This window comes from Larimichthys crocea, chromosome I, assembly GCF_000972845.2.
Source record: "Larimichthys crocea isolate SSNF chromosome I, L_crocea_2.0, whole genome shotgun sequence".
In the NCBI taxonomy this organism is placed as follows: Eukaryota; Metazoa; Chordata; class Actinopteri; family Sciaenidae; genus Larimichthys; species Larimichthys crocea.
In genome coordinates this window covers 7,503,529-7,520,083 of record NC_040011.1, presented here as the reverse complement: position 1 = coordinate 7,520,083, position 16,555 = coordinate 7,503,529, and the positions used below count along the sequence as shown (strand labels likewise).

The window sequence follows — 16,555 nt, the reverse complement described above, 5'->3', positions numbered from 1 at the left end:
CATAGTCACAAATAATATATTCTATTTCTGCCATAGTCTGTAAATAAAGCACCCTAAATCTCACACACTTTAAGAAGTAGGATCACTTTCTCAAAACATTAAGGAACCTTTACTCATTCTGTTTATCAGAAACATTCAAAATGTTTGGTGATTCATGGTTTTCACTGGGCAGGAAGGATACTTTGTAATCTGCAAAGTAACTAATGCTGTCAAAGCACTAAAGATGTAGTAGAGTAGAAGTATAACGTTACAATGGAAATACTCCAGTAAAGTACAAGTACTTTGACTTTGTCCTTGACAAAGAAATGTACTTAATTATGTTTCACTGTTGACTGTTGAGGTGCAGATACATAAACTCACCACTAGAGGGTAGTGCTTAGTCAATAACACACATTTGTCTCAATGAGAAATAAATTGCTGGACAGTTGAACATAATTTAATGTTCACTTGATATTGTTAACAGCTGTATAAACTAACAATTGCACATCTACACAAGGAGTATTTATACTCATAAACTTTGAATAATACCTTTACTTTTATTTATGGTTTTAAATGTATGACGTTTGCTTACATCTCCACAGTGGGGTATTAGTACTTTTACTTGACTTCTTCCACCACTGCACCAACTTGCTCAACATGCAGTAGACGTCAATAGCTACAGTAATTGACTTGTTGATGACAAAATAAAATGCATTTATTGAGGAACATAGAGAGAAAACATGATCAGAAAGACACATTTGTCTCATCAGGCCTGCCCTCACATGCCAGATACATCCAGGTGGAATTTATGAATCGTTTGTTTTTATCTTGGTAAAAAGCCAATGAAACCCTGAGACAATTACATGTGAATAACACGTGACATGCTCTGATTTTCCACACACACTATGGTTTATTTATTGTGATACTAAATACAGTTGTTCAACTGGATACAACACATGATTAGTACTACACAGAGATGGACACAAAACCTGTAAACATGTCTGATGAACCACAACACGCATCCATGTCCATTTTATCATCAGTTATATTCAAACTTCTCCATCACAGCAACATCATTTTTTTTAGGCTTTTTTAGGTTTTGACATCCTATCAGTCTTTGCAGTCAAATTTATATCCTCCTCTATCTGTCGATCTGTGATATTGCAGAATAGGGGGAAGAAGAATTCACAGGTCTGGTTATACCACTGTCTGAAATATCACATGACAGTCGTGTTACAGTTTAAAAGCCACTGACTCCACAACATTGTGTAATCATGTGGTTTCTTCTTTTGCGCCGCAAAGTCACAAAAATACAAAGATAAAAACATTTTTTAAAAGCTAGAATATAGTGGTAGTTGCACAGAAGTCAAAGTTTTCACAGGTGTTGGAGAGATCTTACTTGCATGGTTAAATAGAGAGGCTTGTTTTCTGGCTTGGAAAAAGGTTGGCGACTCCAAATACTTCAGCACAGTTATTTCCTGTCTGCCTTTAAATGGAAAAATTCACCAACCATGGAATAGAAGAGGCTCTTCTCTACTCCCACAGTATGTTCGACAGGCCAGAATGCATGCACAGGTTTCAAAGTGCATCCTGGGTAATGTAGGGAAACCACTAATTCAAGTAGAAGTGATGAGGCAAGTTGAAATAAAGTAAAAAAAGTAAAGGTTAATTACAAAATAACACACAGTGTACTGAAAATCATAATGTGGCATCTAACAGTGTACAAGAACATCTGACCTTGTCTTTTATGTCTTGTTTTCGCTCTAATTAATCAAAGCACATGAACTTAAAAAAGAAAAAGGACAACACTAGAGCTCATCGTGTTCATATATATTATACTCTTTCGAGCTGATCAGTCCGTCTTTGTTTTGGTCGTTCTTGTAGAATATATCATCCATAATCTTCTGATAGAAAGCGTCATCGCGAGGCTTCCCTTCCTTTCTTAAATACTCCAGTTTCAAGTATTCTTTCACCTGGAAATAAGGGAACATCAATAACAGACTCACATTGTACTTTTACGACGCTCCACTTAGATTACAAGACCCTGTTGTGCTGAACTGTGAACGTTATTGATATCAGGTCATTCACTTCTTTGTGCTATCAGCAACGTCATGACTACAAGTAATAACATTGTTTTCATTTGGCTGTTATCGCGTTATTTAAATTCGGGTCATTCTTGTATGTGGGGTCAACTTCCATCCCTAAAAATGGGCTTCCCCTGTGGTTTGTACAACTGATATTGTCCTTTTTCTACATGTTTTGTTTTGTTTTTTTGCTGTTAATAAATTAAAGGTAAAATTATTTATAGCCTGACAACTTCCTTGTACAATCAGTGGATGTTTATGATGTGAGATAATGAGAACAAAAACAAATGTGGCCTTGATTCTTTATGAGGCAACAAGGACAGGTTACTTTGGGAATCTAGCATCGAATTTAAATGAAGGTACACAGTCATGGAAAACACTTTCCAAGGGGAAATCAAGCCTTATTACCAAGGCTGGTTTATCAACTGCTCCAAACTAGATGTATTAGCTGGTTTGTGCTATCCATGACTGATATGCATTCATATTTTGGGAAATACACTTACTTACTTACCAAAAATATATATTATATATACTGATACAACTTTCATGTCCAGGCGTCAAGTATCAGGCTGGAGCTAGGAGGCGATTAGCTAACTTTAGCTTAGCCTAGCTTTAATATTGGAAGCAGGCTAAAACAGCTAAAGTGGCTTCCTGCAAAATTTAAAAATATGCCTGTCAGGACCACTAAAGCTCACTCTGCATGCATATTTTTGAGTTTGAATACCAAACGAGGAGAAATCCAAGACTAATTTTGGCAACCTTGTGGCTGTGAAGCCAATGCGGAAGTGCCAAAAACTGCAGTTCCTTGACCGGACCAGAATGAGTCAATCTCCATAAGCCCCCATGTTAAAATGTCCAACTTTCACAGCAGAAATAAACAAGTTTACAGCTTTAAAAATAACTTTTAAAACTAAAACTTTTCAAATTATAAAAAGCGTAAAGTTGTGCTTATTTAACCGCTTTGATTGACAGGTGGGTGGCATAACAGATGTTTGAGCAACCAGGTTTCAAAATTTAGTTTACCCACAAGCACAGTCAAACATAATGTAAGGCCTCTACAAAGAGAAAAAGGTGTTCAATGGGGCCTATCAACTACTTTTTCAAAGAGAAAAAGGTGTTCAATGGGGCCTATCAACTACTTTTTACTCACTTGCCCTCTAGCAAAATAAGTAATTTCAGAGATTTTTCTGTCTGAGATACTTTTGTGCTAAAGTTATATTTACCTCCTCCTTTGTGAGACTTCTGTCTTTATTAGCGTCCATATTCTTGAAAGCCTCCATGCTGCGTGGTCCCCTGGACACAGCGTAAACCTCCACTTCAAAGATCACTGTGGCATTCGGCGGCACTGGATCTATTTAATCAGCATGACAGCATATCAAGACAACAAGTACTTATCATGCTGTAGTCATGTCTCTACTTGACAGGATGCAGCTATGAATTAGATTTGACAACATTTCAGGAAGAATCAGAGTTTCATTTCAAGAAAAAATGACTGAGTTTATCTGGACAAAACAACTTCAACAACTACATAAATTAATCAACTGTAGGATAACACCGGACTGATTTAGCATCAAGGGCAAAAATGTACAAAATGTAAAGGCCCATATAAAGTATGACATTAATCCACCAAGATAAGAAAACAAAACAAAACTAGCGCAACATGCAATTAAAGTTTGTTTTTACTGAGCAGCAAGAACAAGGACATCGAGGCTCTATTGATATTTTCACTCACCAACTTCTCACGTCTGCAAACTGGTGCAGGCACAACAAAAGCATGCACACCTAGCAAAACCATTTCCTCTGCAGCTAAAGTGTAAAATCAAGTGACAAAACCTTAAATCCCAGAGTCCAGGCAACCATCAGTTCATAGCGCATTTACTGCATGAACACCAACATGAAGAGGTTTAAAGAGGAAAAGACTAACCAGCTGTTAGATTTCTATAAGTGCTCCAGTGCATGCAAGAAAGAGTGAAATGAAGTAGAGACCTTTAAACCGTTGCACATGCATTGCTCACAGTACATGCCATTGGGAGGATGAGTAGCAAACACTGCGAGCGGTGTGGCGCTCGTTCAACTAAAGTGCTGTAAAAGAAGACAAGACAGCGTGAAGGCAGCTCTTCCAACACACATAACAATACTACACAACACAGTTTGTGTCTGTATAAGTACAATTTGTTGTTTCTAACACGGTAATCACGACACATGCATGCTGCTGCTTCCTATTTTAATTAATTTCCTATGTTTGCTGCGTCCATTGATGTAAATTAATTTCACAGAGACCAGAAACTGAATCTCATCATTTTCAGCCTTTGAAAACAGTCATATAATGTGATAAAATAATTAATTTTCAAGTCTTAAAAAAACAACCCGATTCATGTCCCAGTGATATCAGAGTTTGGAGACTACAAATTTATCCCAGAAAGCTTGCTGTGGAGTTTGAAAGATGTGGATGTTTACCAGGCAGGGAGTGTCTAATGATAAGCCTGAACAATACTAGGGACTAGAACACCAGTGGGCAATATAAACCTTGTGCTGATAATTAGCAAAAATCACTGCCTGTTACATTTACGTACCTTTGCCTTTTGTTCCAAAGGCCAGGCTAGGTGGAACAGTGATTTTCCGTTTCTCTCCAGGACACATATCATCCATTCCTATGTCAAGGCCCTTGATGACTTGTCCAACACCCAGCACAAACCACTGAGGGTGCCCGTCTTTGTCTGATCGACTGAAACAGAAACAGCACATGAACAGATCATCCTTACTACTACACAAAGATAATCTTATTTTATTTTGTTCAGTATCGTCTCCAACATGCCTGGTTACGCAGTTCAAGCCTCAGGTAATAAGTTTATAACAATTAGATGTCTGCGCTCATACAAATGACAATAAAATCTGATGTAATTCCTAATTTTCTGTAATAATTTGAATGCAGACATGGGCCATCAGCTTAAAAGCTTAATAGATAATGATGATCTCTTTGGATAATCTTCTTTGGAAAAAAGCCCAGCTCAAAGACTTGTGAGGGAGACAACGCAAGGTGGCGGCAAAAACAAAAGAAAAAAAGTTAATTTGCAAAAACACAAATGTGTGGTAATCAGTAAGTCAGTAGTGTAAATCATGCATGTGTGTGTGTGGGGTGAACACAAAAGAAAACACATGCTGTCATCATGCCAAAACCAGAACCAGAACCAGAGAGCTAGGGAGCATCTGCAGGATGAGGATAGGGCAGAGCACATCGGCCCATGTGCAGCTCATGCAGCTCATTGACCCCTCCAGTCAGCATCTGCAAAACACCACACGCAGAGAGCAGCATGCAGAGAGGACACCTCGTGCTCAGGTGGAGGGGTCACCACACCCATGTTTTGTTGTTGTTGTTTTTTTTATTATGACAGGCAATCTCAACAGCATCATCTGATCTAATTCATATTTATTTTGTGCTTTTTTTTAATTTGCGGTTTGCAGATTCTGTGACTGTAATAACTGTTTAGGTATCAGATCCAGCCCCCCTCCCCAGTCCAATCATTTTCTTACAGTCCCTTAACACTGAGTCTATCCTTGGAGGATTGCTGAAGTAGGTCTGAAAGTAGGTTTAACTACAATTCCCAATGTTGTTAATGTTAATAATAAACTTTATTTATGTCACACTGCAACACTTTTTAAAAAGGAGTGCTAAAATGTAGCATTTAATGTGAACCCATGTGATCAATTCTAATCATAATAATAATACACTAATAAAGTCCTTCAGTGTGCATGCAGACTTTGAAAACATCAAACTGGACTTATACTTACTTATAAATAAAATATTTAGTTTTTTTCCCCTCAAACTACCAACCTGCAGTAGAACTGAGAACCATCTTTGGCGATGTACCCATCGTAGTGGGCGTTAATCAGATCTCCTCTTTTACTTTTTGGAGTGCATGTCTCGGGTTTGAACAAAACTTCAATCTTCACCTCGCCGTCCGGCTCATCTTCCGCCGCCCAGACAGTCCATAAACTGAGCTGTAAGGACACCAAGAGGCACAGCGTGCAGCTCACTAACCTCCACATCATGCCGCTGTGTATTCGTGGCAACTTGTGTGGAGTCAGCCCGTGGACGTGGAGAGCTGCTGGAGACTCTGTGGGACTTTGATTCCCTGAGTTTGGACTGTCAGGGACTTCTGCTTCCGTGTGCGTACAGCATCCGCCTCTTCCCTAAAAACAGACCTCAGGCCCGGATCCAGGTCTCTCCTAACCATCGCTCATTGGGCTGGAGAGCAAACTCTGCCTGACAGACTAAACTAAGGGCTGTAAACAACACTGTCATATCAATGGTAGAACTAAGTACATTTACTCGAGTACTGTACACATTTGAGGTATTTGTAGCTACTGTACAAACCAAGCATACCTGAAAACTTTCATCTCACCTGAAATGAGTAGTCGATTAATCAATTAACATACTGACGGATAATTAAGTGGCAACTGTTTTGATAATCATTTAAGTAATTTTAGATTCATTTTATGGCTCCAGCTCCACAATTATTCTGACAATCATTTAAATACTTGGCCTTGCAGATCAATATTTTTCTTCTATATCACTATTATTATACCATACTTCTATTATTTGTGATACATAGATACATCCAGGTGGAAGTTACATACAATTACATTGTTTTTATCCAATGAAACCATGAGAACACGTGACATGCCGTGATTTTCCACATACACTATGGTTTATTTATTGTGAAATACAGTTGTTCAACTGGATAAAACACATGATTAGTACTACATAGACATGGACACAAATATTTTTCTTCTATATTACTATTATTATTTGTGTTGTTGTTATATTTACAGTATTTCTTCTTTTTTCTGGTTTCTCATCACTTTATGTGGTCATATTATTCTACTGTATATTAATTTTGTGTTCTCTATAACTATCCATCCAGGTTTAGTGAAGTCAGTGTACAGTCTGTGTTGACAGACACAAAGTGTCTCCTATAGGCACCCTGAGAGCATCATAAATAATCTTTGGGTAGCTGACGTCACGTCTTTTCCTCCAATGGGAGCGGCGGGGGCGTGAACGTGGCTCTATTTATGTCTGGACGCCGGTGTCAGTGAGTCATCGCCTCTCAGACAGTCAGCGTGGTAAAGACAACCTGTAACAAGTCAGCAGCTTTCACCAGGTCTATTTGTAACTACGACGTTCTCTCTAACTGCCCGACAGGATTGAGATGTTACATTTTAGGTGTTCGACAGTGCTTAAGGAGTTGTTTGAAGCCACCCTCAAGCGTCCCTTGATCGGCTCAAGACAGAAGACCTGCTTACAGACCCGCCACTGCTGCTTCAGCACCGCCTCCGTTGATGCCTCTACTCAACTGAAGGTCCTTCATGCCGCTTCGCGCCGCCCGGGGCTCCGCGCCGCGCCCTTCGCCGCCGCCGCCGCCGCCGCCGCTTCGCATCGCTCGTACTGCGTGAAAACTGAAGATGCCGTGGAGCTGGAGGAACAACTGAAGAAAGATGGTGTCAGCAGCAGTGAGGCAGCCGGCGACAAGTAGGTTTAAAGCACTTAAACACGGAGTGTGTGATGTGGTTGGTGGTCCGGTGGGCGTTTATGGCGAGTCATGACGCATACGTTATAAGCGCGAGCGGATGTTCTCCAACCGTCACCAACGTGTATTAAACAGCTCCCAGTAACTAACGTTAGCTCGCTTAACATCTAAAATACAAATATATATAACTCATTATAGATAAAAAAAATAACCTCAGCACAACGCCTGTACTGAATATATGTGAGTACATCGCTGGCTGACTGTACCGGCCTGTTAGCGGCAGCGGTCTGACCATGTGTGAGTCTTTATACCGGGTGAAGCCGCCGGTGGCTTCGTGCCTTCAGATACCGACGCGGCGGTAAACCTGACTCAAAGTTAATGAGGATTTCCAGGTTTAGTGTTATGTTAAGGTGAGCTGTCTGCATCCTGTGGAGCTCACATGCAGCATGGTGAGGCAGTGCGTGAAAGTGAAACAGCAGGCATGAGGTGGAGGGTTTTAAAAAAAACATCCATGTTCAAGTTTTATGATTCATTTACACACTTTTGTGAGTACTTACAATATAACAAAGACCTGTATTTAAAACTGTGGTCTCAAAAATGGTACAGAGTGAACCCAAACCAAACTATAATTGATATTTATTTGCTTTTAATTAACATTAATAATAATGGTTACTGCATGAAGTCTGTTTTGACTGGTCTGTGTGGCTTCCAGTGGTTTCTACTGTGACCTCCCATTCGTACTCACACTACCTGCTAGTTTTCATGTAGTTTGCCTGTTAAATTGCATGCAAACCAATTATGCATATTTACTCTTATGATTATCTTAAGACGCACTGCCAGTACCAGTTATGTAGTGCCATAGGCATGAAAGTCACCTTGCTATTTAAGTGACTTTGAATTATTAGTATTACTGTTAAATATTGACTGTAAAGCAACCCGACTGCTTAAAGAAGAACTGCGTTTGTAAGTACGAGAAAATGTTCACATGTACACGGGTTGCAGAACAAATTAGCTCAGAGCAGTTTATAAGAAAGTACAATGCCAGCTGTTAGTTACTGTTAGTGACACCTTTTTAGACCTTTTACCGGATTAACAGATTTGAAATGAGCCAGTCTCAATGTTAAAGTGTTAAAATGTTAAATTAAATGACGGTATCTGCAGATCTTCACGGTTTAACAGAAGTGTGTTTGTAGCACAAAGCTCGGGTCTGATTTTTGAAGTCAGCTCTCCAGATAAATCATAATACTGTATGTCATCATGATTTCTTGTCATAATACTGTAGACCTTTGGTTTTCTTGCCCCATTGTTCAGTATTATGCCGTGCATGATTTCGGAGAATGTGAATCTCATTTTCCATTGTTAGCTTTAAACGATCCTTTTCACATTTCAAGTCGTATCCCTTGCAGCCAGCTGGCTGTCTCTACAGTGACTGTGGTCCACGTTTCTTTTTGATTATGCTCATATTTTATGAGCCTGCTCAGTGTAGCCAAAATGACTGGGATGTTTCCTGACCTAGAAATGAAGAGACATAAGGACTGGGGCGTTTCTGACACGGAGATATGAATGGACTTGGTTGTTGGAATTTTCTCTGCTGATGTAAATACTGTAGCTTTCCAGCCTTGAATAACTCTTGAAACGTGACTGACTGTGTTGTTTTTGTTGGGCAAACTAAGAAGTTTAGACGATTAGTATTAGTATTTTGGGAACCGAGGCCACTCAGTGAGATCAAAACCTCTTAAATACAGAGGAAACAAAAGGAGAGCTCCAGGTAATTTAAGTTCTTGTAGTAATGGCTACGAGTAGGAATGCTGCTCCGGTCTGATCCTGCTGTGCAGCTGATGGTATGTTACAGTTTGCCTGCATAATTACAGTACAAACATCATGACGTTCAGCTTGTGGTATTTTATTTGGTGAGCCAAAGACAGCTGAAGAGGGGTGTCTGAATAGACATGCATGTGTTCAGATGTTCAGGACAACGCAGGAAACTCACTGTTTGCAATAGTTGCAATCAGTCCTGTGAGTCACATTTTATGGCAGCAGAAAAAAAGAGTTGTATGCACGTGATGGGATGTTGTGTTAACCATATTACTGACAATGATTCACAAGCTCAGCCTCAGCAGGAAATATGTGGTATGCACATTGAGAAATAAACTTATCTTTGCGCTGATTTCTTTATTTTGAAATTGAGTGATATGTTTACTTTTTTTTGACACAGTGCAGTTTAGTTATCAAGCTTCAGGATGAGCTGTAAGTATTATAGAGGAAAGGCCAAACCAAGCCTGTTGCCTGGTGTAACTCACAGGAAAATACAGACTCCATTATGCTGGAGGCCTCACATACATGCTGTACAGTAAGTACATCCTTGGCTCACAGCATCATTAATCTATCAACGAACTGACAAATATCTGCTGTGATACACATGACAGAAACAGAAAGTGAGAGACAAACTTAAAGCTCCAGCATACTGCGTAGTGAAACTAAGCCTCTGACGTGACCCTGCTGAGGTTATTCTCACACTTAAGCCAGATCACTGAATATTTCAGCCAGCTTTTTGCAGCCTGCAGTCTTCATCTTGACTCCATGCGGTCTCCCCTCCACGTCTTTTAACTATTGTAATTGTAGCTTTTCTTTCAAAGCACCCTCAGTAGATAATACTATTTATGTGCCAAACATGAATGGAACATGAGAGATTGTGAAAGATTTAATAAAATCAAACATATTCAGATATGTTGTTGTGCTACGTGAATAACAAAATCCTGGACATTTCTCCAGAGCAAAAAAAAAGAGATGTGCTCAGTCTTAACCCAGTATCCAGGAAACTCTCAAAGTGTTCTGCTTACACCAGTGAGCAGTCATCCAATGGCAAATGGACTGAGCCATCTGCCTGTGAAGAGGACGAGGAGTTTTATAAATGCAGAGAAACAAGGTGTTTGGGCTGTATTCACGCCTGATCTGCAGTTTAAACAGACTCCGAGGCGCAACTTGCTCATTTAGTTCATTTCATGTCAGCTGGTGTCAACTGAGAATATTAAACAGACTAACAACAAGATTTTGTGATATGGTTATGTGGCACATTCAGCCATCTGCCCCATGTGGCAGCAAGACGTCTGTCGGTATTTACGACAGATAAAGTTCAGTTTCAGTTACATGAAAGGACTCAGTTTGTGACAAAGTTCTCAAAGGTGATGTTCAGTGTCGGCCAGGGATCAACAATGCAGGACACAGATTATACCGACAAATGTCAGAGTTAAATCCCCGATATATTGACTTTTATCCCAGAGTATCAATCTGCAAAAAGATTGGATCATATTATCCGTTGGACCTTTCCACATCTGAGGTTGTGTCTAAACTCATGAGATTGTTTCTGTTTCAAAATATTCTTGTTTTGTTGAGCTTGAAGCCCATCTGCAGCTTTAGTTAGTGTTAAAGAGCGAGTTTGACAAAATCTTCAGGTGAAGTCAGGTGAGGTACTATGCTATCAGGATATAGCTGAGATGGATGAATAGATCACTGGAGCTATTGAAGTGACAGATGCCAGGTCAATAACACTCCCTTTGAATTACACATGCCTGACAGACAGCATGTTAGTCAATGCTGCTTTGTTTGCACATGTTCAGGCGCAGTTACCTTGGCTGAATGTAAAGTGTTTACATTGTGGAGAGCAGAAGATGAGCCGAAAGAAGAAGAGGTGAACTCTGGTTCAGGAGAAGTAGATGTAGAGCTTTGGCTTTTCATGGAAATTTGCTTTAAAGTTGAATTAAATGGCATTGTTCCTCCATTAATGGGATGCATTTTAAAAAAAAAGGGTGTCACAAGGTCAACCTGAGGCGCTGCAAGTTAACAAGAGGAACAGACTCTGATCTGATTGGACAGTCGGAAAGGCGGGATACTTAAAAAAAAGTTTGCTGGCTGCATTTGTGGGACGTAGTGCAACATAAGACCACCGCTTCTGATGCACTGTTTTCCACAAAGCTGTAATTCCCCTGCAGCTTGTACCTTTCATTCTGTCTTTAACAAATTCAACCACAAGAAAGTGAAAATCCAAATTTTTGAGACTGATTATGTACTAGGCCTTTAAATCCACTGCAGTCCTCACCGCTGTGTCACGACCAGCGTGTGAAAAAGCCACAATGTTGGCTTTATTAATCCAAGGGCCACAGAGAGCTGGGCCGGGCTAAAGACAAGAGAATTTCTGGAATTCAGGCCTTGGTCTGACACTGCTCCAGACACTATTACCGTCAAACCTACGTGCAAGTTGTCGCGTAGTAGGGGCACATTATGTTTGCATAATTATATGGAAGATTCACTGATGGTGATTTTTGGCGACTAGATTGGAAGGATTTTAGAAATCCTCTATATAATGCTAATTCCTATTTCTGTACCTTTATTTCAGTTTTTTGTTAGAGCTCCATTACCAATGAAAAGAAGCCAACAGTTCCTGTTAGTTATACCTTCACTAATGCTAATGTGTGGCTTTGGAGGAGAGGTAGCTATGCCTCTATTTTGTAAGATTTCACAGGTAATCACACCAAGGTGTTAAGTTCAGGCTCCCTGTGGACGTCATGTAAACCACGATAGAACAGAGGAAATATTCTTGGAAAGCTGTGAAGCAGGCTTTCCTTTTTAGCCATCATGATCACTGTATCCCGTTAACAGTTTCAATGCGGGCCTGTCACAGAGGAAGATATAAATTAGCACTTGTTGTGGCTAATTTAGCCCATTTTGTGGATTACTCTGCTCTACAAACATACTCCTCTGTGCTTAACGCTTCCACTTGGACTGCATATTTCCAGCCACTCGAAACCCTTCACTAATGTCTTAAGACTATATCAACGGCTACAGAAGCTCTGTGTTTGCACTGGCAGGACAGGTGGGACTGGGCAGTCCTGTTGCATATCGACCATGCCATGACTGTACGCACGAGGAAAACATAATAACAGGAGGGAAATTTGACAAAGTTTACATTTTTGAGTTCTTTTATGTGTCTTATATGAGCATCTTTCTACCACTTTCCATTGTAGGAGAAGAAATGCAGGCATTCTCCCCAGTTTGGAGGACTTGCTCTTCTACACAGTCGCAGAAGGACAAGAGAAGATTCCTGCTCATAAATTTCTCACAGTAAGTCTTTCAAATATAGTTCAGTTTGATGGTAACATCAAGTTGTCTCTTCACTTGTGGTTGTTTCTATTCAGTGGTGTTTCAAAATACTCTGTTCTCAATGTGGTTCTAGGCGCTTAAAGCCACTGGGCTTCGCTCTGGAGATCCCCGACTAAAGGAATGCATGGACACCCTCAAAGAAACTCTGAAGAATACAGCCGATGGCGTCACTCTGGACAGGCACCTCTTTAAGAAGTAAGGCTTGATGTGTCTTTTTGTTGTCGGCGTTGTCTTATCTCATCGTATACACCTACCATGGTGGCCCTTTTTTATCATGTTTCCAAAAAATTTTTATTTATTCTCTTCAGCTTAAAAAAGCATTTTGATGACCATATTTTCAAACACATTTAATTGTTTAAGTTTATCACAGAGACACATGAATCCACTTTATTTATTTTTGTGGCCTTCATTAATTCGTTAATGTTGTAAGAATTATAGCAATAGATGTAATGTAACACTGGCGGTTGGTGCGTTATAATAAATATTTAATTAATACTTAATTAATTAAAAGATTCTATATTAATTTATGTCATGGCTTTGTCCCATTCTTCTCAATCATAAGACGGCATTGTGTGTGTGTGTAGCTGCACAAACACAACATGAAGTGCTTTCTGTCTTACTAGCAAATAACTGCGGTTACTAAAGTTCACTGACATGCTTTTGCTTTTACTTTGAATGGTACAAAGACTATTCAACTCCTTACATGGCAGTTTTCACACATTGAAAACACATTATATGCCATATCGGAGTCACAGTGGGGGAAAAAAAAACAACAACCACCATGTTTGAATGTCAATATAATTGCAAAATGCCCCAAAATGTAGTCCTACAAGATATTTTCTCAAAGAAAGCTTTGGAAAGTAGCAACTTCCTTCCTTTCTTCAAAATACAAAGAGAAGTGATTAGATTTTTATCTACAGGAAGTTAAACTCTCAAATTTTACTTTCTCTTCTGCTAGTGTGTGTTGTGGTACCAATCTGAAAAAATAGTGTTTAATTAGTAACACATAAAGTTTAAGGAGAGGTTTGGGGGATTTGGGGTTTGTTTGTGACTGACTTCATAGTGGTTGTTGCTCATTTGTCCAGAGAGGCTCCCTCTGCTCACATATAAGCATCGACACGTGAAACCCTGAAACTATGTCCATGTTTTTACTACAGTCTGTGTTTGAAAATGATCATTCATCACTATATGGATTCATGTTGGATCACACTGTAGCAGCTGATCAATATGTAATGATGAAGCTTCTTCATCAGCCACCCTTTCTTAACATTCATTAAAGTTTGTCAGACTTCAGGCTTGTAAACTTGGTTGACAAACCTTTCCTTCAACTGCATGCAGTCACAATATGTTTAGCATGCTATTTGTGGTTTATTCATCAGGTGTGTCCAGAGCAACATTGTCCTGCTCACTCAGGCCTTCCGCAAGAAGTTCGTCATCCCAGACTTCCAGTCCTTCACCTCCCATATTGATGAGCTGTATGAGAATGCCAAAAATCTCTCTGGAGGACAGGTGTGTCCTTTGGTACCATGACTTTTTTTTCCTCCAGTGCATCATCATAATTATTTAGCCCATACAGATTCATTACCATCAAGATTCGATGTGGAAAAATCCACCCCAGAACACATTAAAAGGACAATGGTGTTGTTTACAGGTTTCTCTTTGGCAACATGTTTCTGTGTGTTGTGTCACGTCAGTTTAGGTGTTTAGGCTACTTAGGGTTCAGACATTTAAAAGGAGAGAGCAGGAAAATCCTGAAAAGAGAAGGCGATGGTGATTTGCATATTTCATAAGCCACCGACAGTGATATTCTGGAAAAACATCTGGTGACTTTATGTGGCAGCACACTGGCAGTCTGCATCCTCCTGAGGCCAACCGAAGGGTTTGTAGTCACAAAAGAAGCAGAAAAACACATAAATATGTGTTCTGAGTAAAGAAGAATATGTTGTTGTTGTTAACCACCCAGTCAAGTTTAAATTATTAAAAATATCGACAAGTTTATGAGGACTGTGAGGGCGTGTCCGCTGAATGTGCTGAAGCCACACCCACTCGTGGGAGCAGTCAAGCAGCAATTTTGAAGCTGAACTGAAAAGTGTCAGATGAGTTCAGAAAATGACATGACTAACTTTGAAACACTCTGAGCAAGACTAATTAATCTCTGTCTCTCTGCTAGGGCTGCAGGGGTATGCTCAGGGTGGCCTCAGTGTGTCATCGAGCTACCCTTTAGGACCGCCCACAATATCCTAGACTGAAAACTGGAGAAAAACTATTTGAACCTCTAACTCCACATTTCAGTAATATATCAGTCAAAGTCTTTTCACATGTTTCCAGCAACTATTTTCAGCAACTATTTTCCAACATATTTAATGTATTTATGGCTGTATTATGTACACCTAGACGTAGTAACCAGCTAAACAGCAAATAAGAACGACATCTGTTGTGCTCATTGACTTCTGTTTTTGCTTCTGTTGTGAGCATAAACTCGTGATTTAAACATGATTGACCCATTAACCAGGCAAACAGTAATTTATGCCTCTCTGCGCTAAGATTACTGTTTCCTGAGCACGACATTGACACAAAATCGGACACAGAAAACTGTGTTTGATCAGCACAGTCTTTTCAAGTGTCAAAAACAGCAGCTTAGTGTTGAGGGATTTCCAAGAAACACATCCCTGGGGTTTGTCCGAAGGCATCCTGGAAAATGTGGGAAGTGACTTGTTGTAATAGCGATAGTGAAAGTAGATAAAGGCACATAGTAAACAAAACACTTTGTCCTAAAGCCCTGATATGTGTATCGAGGGGTGGATTTTCCTCTGTGATCCTCAGATGAGGATTTGACCTCCTCTCAGATGTGTTCTTGTGTATTGTAATTTGTGTTCCATTGAAGCCTGATCCTCAGCAGACGTCACTGGTGTAAGGTGAACCTTCTTTCAGCTGCCTTACCTCTCTTTCAGGTTGCAGACTATATTCCTCAGCTGGCCAAATTCAGCCCTGACCTGTGGGCCGTCTCTCTGTGCACAGTTGATGGACAGAGGTGAGACACAGTCGTGAGCAGGACTAAGTATAAAAAGCATACTGTGATGTTATTAAAGTTGAGCACATTACTGTTGATGTTTGTTTGAGTTCTGCTTCCTGCAGGTTAAACAATTACTGAACGGCCTCCAGTGGTTTCGGGGAGGAATGATAACAAGCCAGTTTTCGTTTATTTTAACTGCAGTGTCACAAACCATTTTTCATGCTTATTAGTTTTAGTAAAACATATATTTCATAAACTGTTAAACAAACCCCAATGTTGAGTTAAGATGTGTTTAATCTGAGGCTCCACATGGTGATTAATGATCTTCAGCTGTTTTATTTATTTTATGAATTAAGTGTAGTAATAAGTTCATAAACTCATTGTGAAGCTTACAATGTTACAAGTGTTGATTCAACTTTATGGTTTATTGCAGATTGTTGGATTGTAAAGTGCATTGAGTGTTGGGCTTCCTGTGCGCACCTTGTATTTCTCAGTAAACCAAGTGTGTTGTGTAATGATGTGAACAGATGTTTTGATCAGTTTGTTCTCTGAGAGGCTGTTGTAAAATTCCATAGGCGTGTATATTTATTTGTGTAAGAGAGGAAGTCATAAAGATAACGTGGCATTGGAGAGATTATGTGTTACTGTTATCACACTTTAGGATTGTGTCACTGAACTGAACATTATTCCAAGAAATAGAAATCTTGTTAATGTTGCTTTCATTTTGTTTGTTTTTCTCTAAATATGTTGTTTCTTATCTCTGATGTGGCAGCTGTTTCACCAGCTTAGATAAC

At 39.6% G+C, this 16,555-nt stretch overlaps 2 protein-coding genes across 5 annotated transcripts in view; one reads left to right on the top strand and one right to left on the bottom strand.

The window, feature by feature from the left end:
* Positions 1 to 839: 839 nt before the first annotated feature.
* fkbp7 (FKBP prolyl isomerase 7) lies at positions 840 to 6,236 on the bottom strand. The gene is made up of 4 exons (XM_010733159.3): positions 5,896 to 6,236; positions 4,637 to 4,788; positions 3,287 to 3,414; positions 840 to 1,952 (listed from the first exon to the last, which is right to left on the bottom strand). The coding sequence occupies exons 1-4, from the start codon at positions 6,111 to 6,113 to the stop codon at positions 1,788 to 1,790; spliced, it is 663 nt and encodes a 220-aa protein (XP_010731461.3). The 5' UTR covers positions 6,114 to 6,236; the 3' UTR covers positions 840 to 1,787.
* Positions 6,237 to 6,915: 679 nt separating this feature from the next.
* The window catches only part of glsb (glutaminase b), a 33,399-nt gene continuing 23,759 nt past the window's right edge, over positions 6,916 to 16,555 (top strand). For 2 of the 4 annotated variants that reach the window (XM_027278520.1, XM_027278516.1), the window contains exons 1-5: positions 6,917 to 7,593; positions 12,613 to 12,709; positions 12,822 to 12,943; positions 14,128 to 14,257; positions 15,700 to 15,779. In XM_027278520.1, coding sequence (XP_027134321.1) covers positions 7,274 to 7,593; positions 12,613 to 12,709; positions 12,822 to 12,943; positions 14,128 to 14,257; positions 15,700 to 15,779 — 749 coding nt within the window. In that variant the 5' untranslated portion in view covers positions 6,917 to 7,273. Of the gene's footprint in view, positions 7,594 to 12,612; positions 12,710 to 12,821; positions 12,944 to 14,127; positions 14,258 to 15,699; positions 15,780 to 16,555 lie in introns of all 4 variants that reach the window. The other 2 variants (XM_027278514.1, XM_027278518.1) reach the window with 2 other exon arrangements.

What these genes read in the sequence shown, in the direction of transcription:
- fkbp7 (XM_010733159.3), bottom strand. Translation starts at nt 6,113, where the DNA reads ATGATGTGGAGGTTAGTGAGCTGCACGCTGTGCCTCTTGGTGTCCTTA. An exon ending in GGTTCTCAGTTCTACTGCAG is followed by an intron (nt 4,789 to 5,895) that starts GTTGGTAGTTTG and finishes TTTCTGTTTCAG; the next exon opens with TCGATCAGACAAAGACGGGC. An exon ending in GAAGTCTCACAAAGGAGGAG is followed by an intron (nt 1,953 to 3,286) that starts GTAAATATAACT and finishes CCTTATTTCCAG; the next exon opens with GTGAAAGAATACTTGAAACT.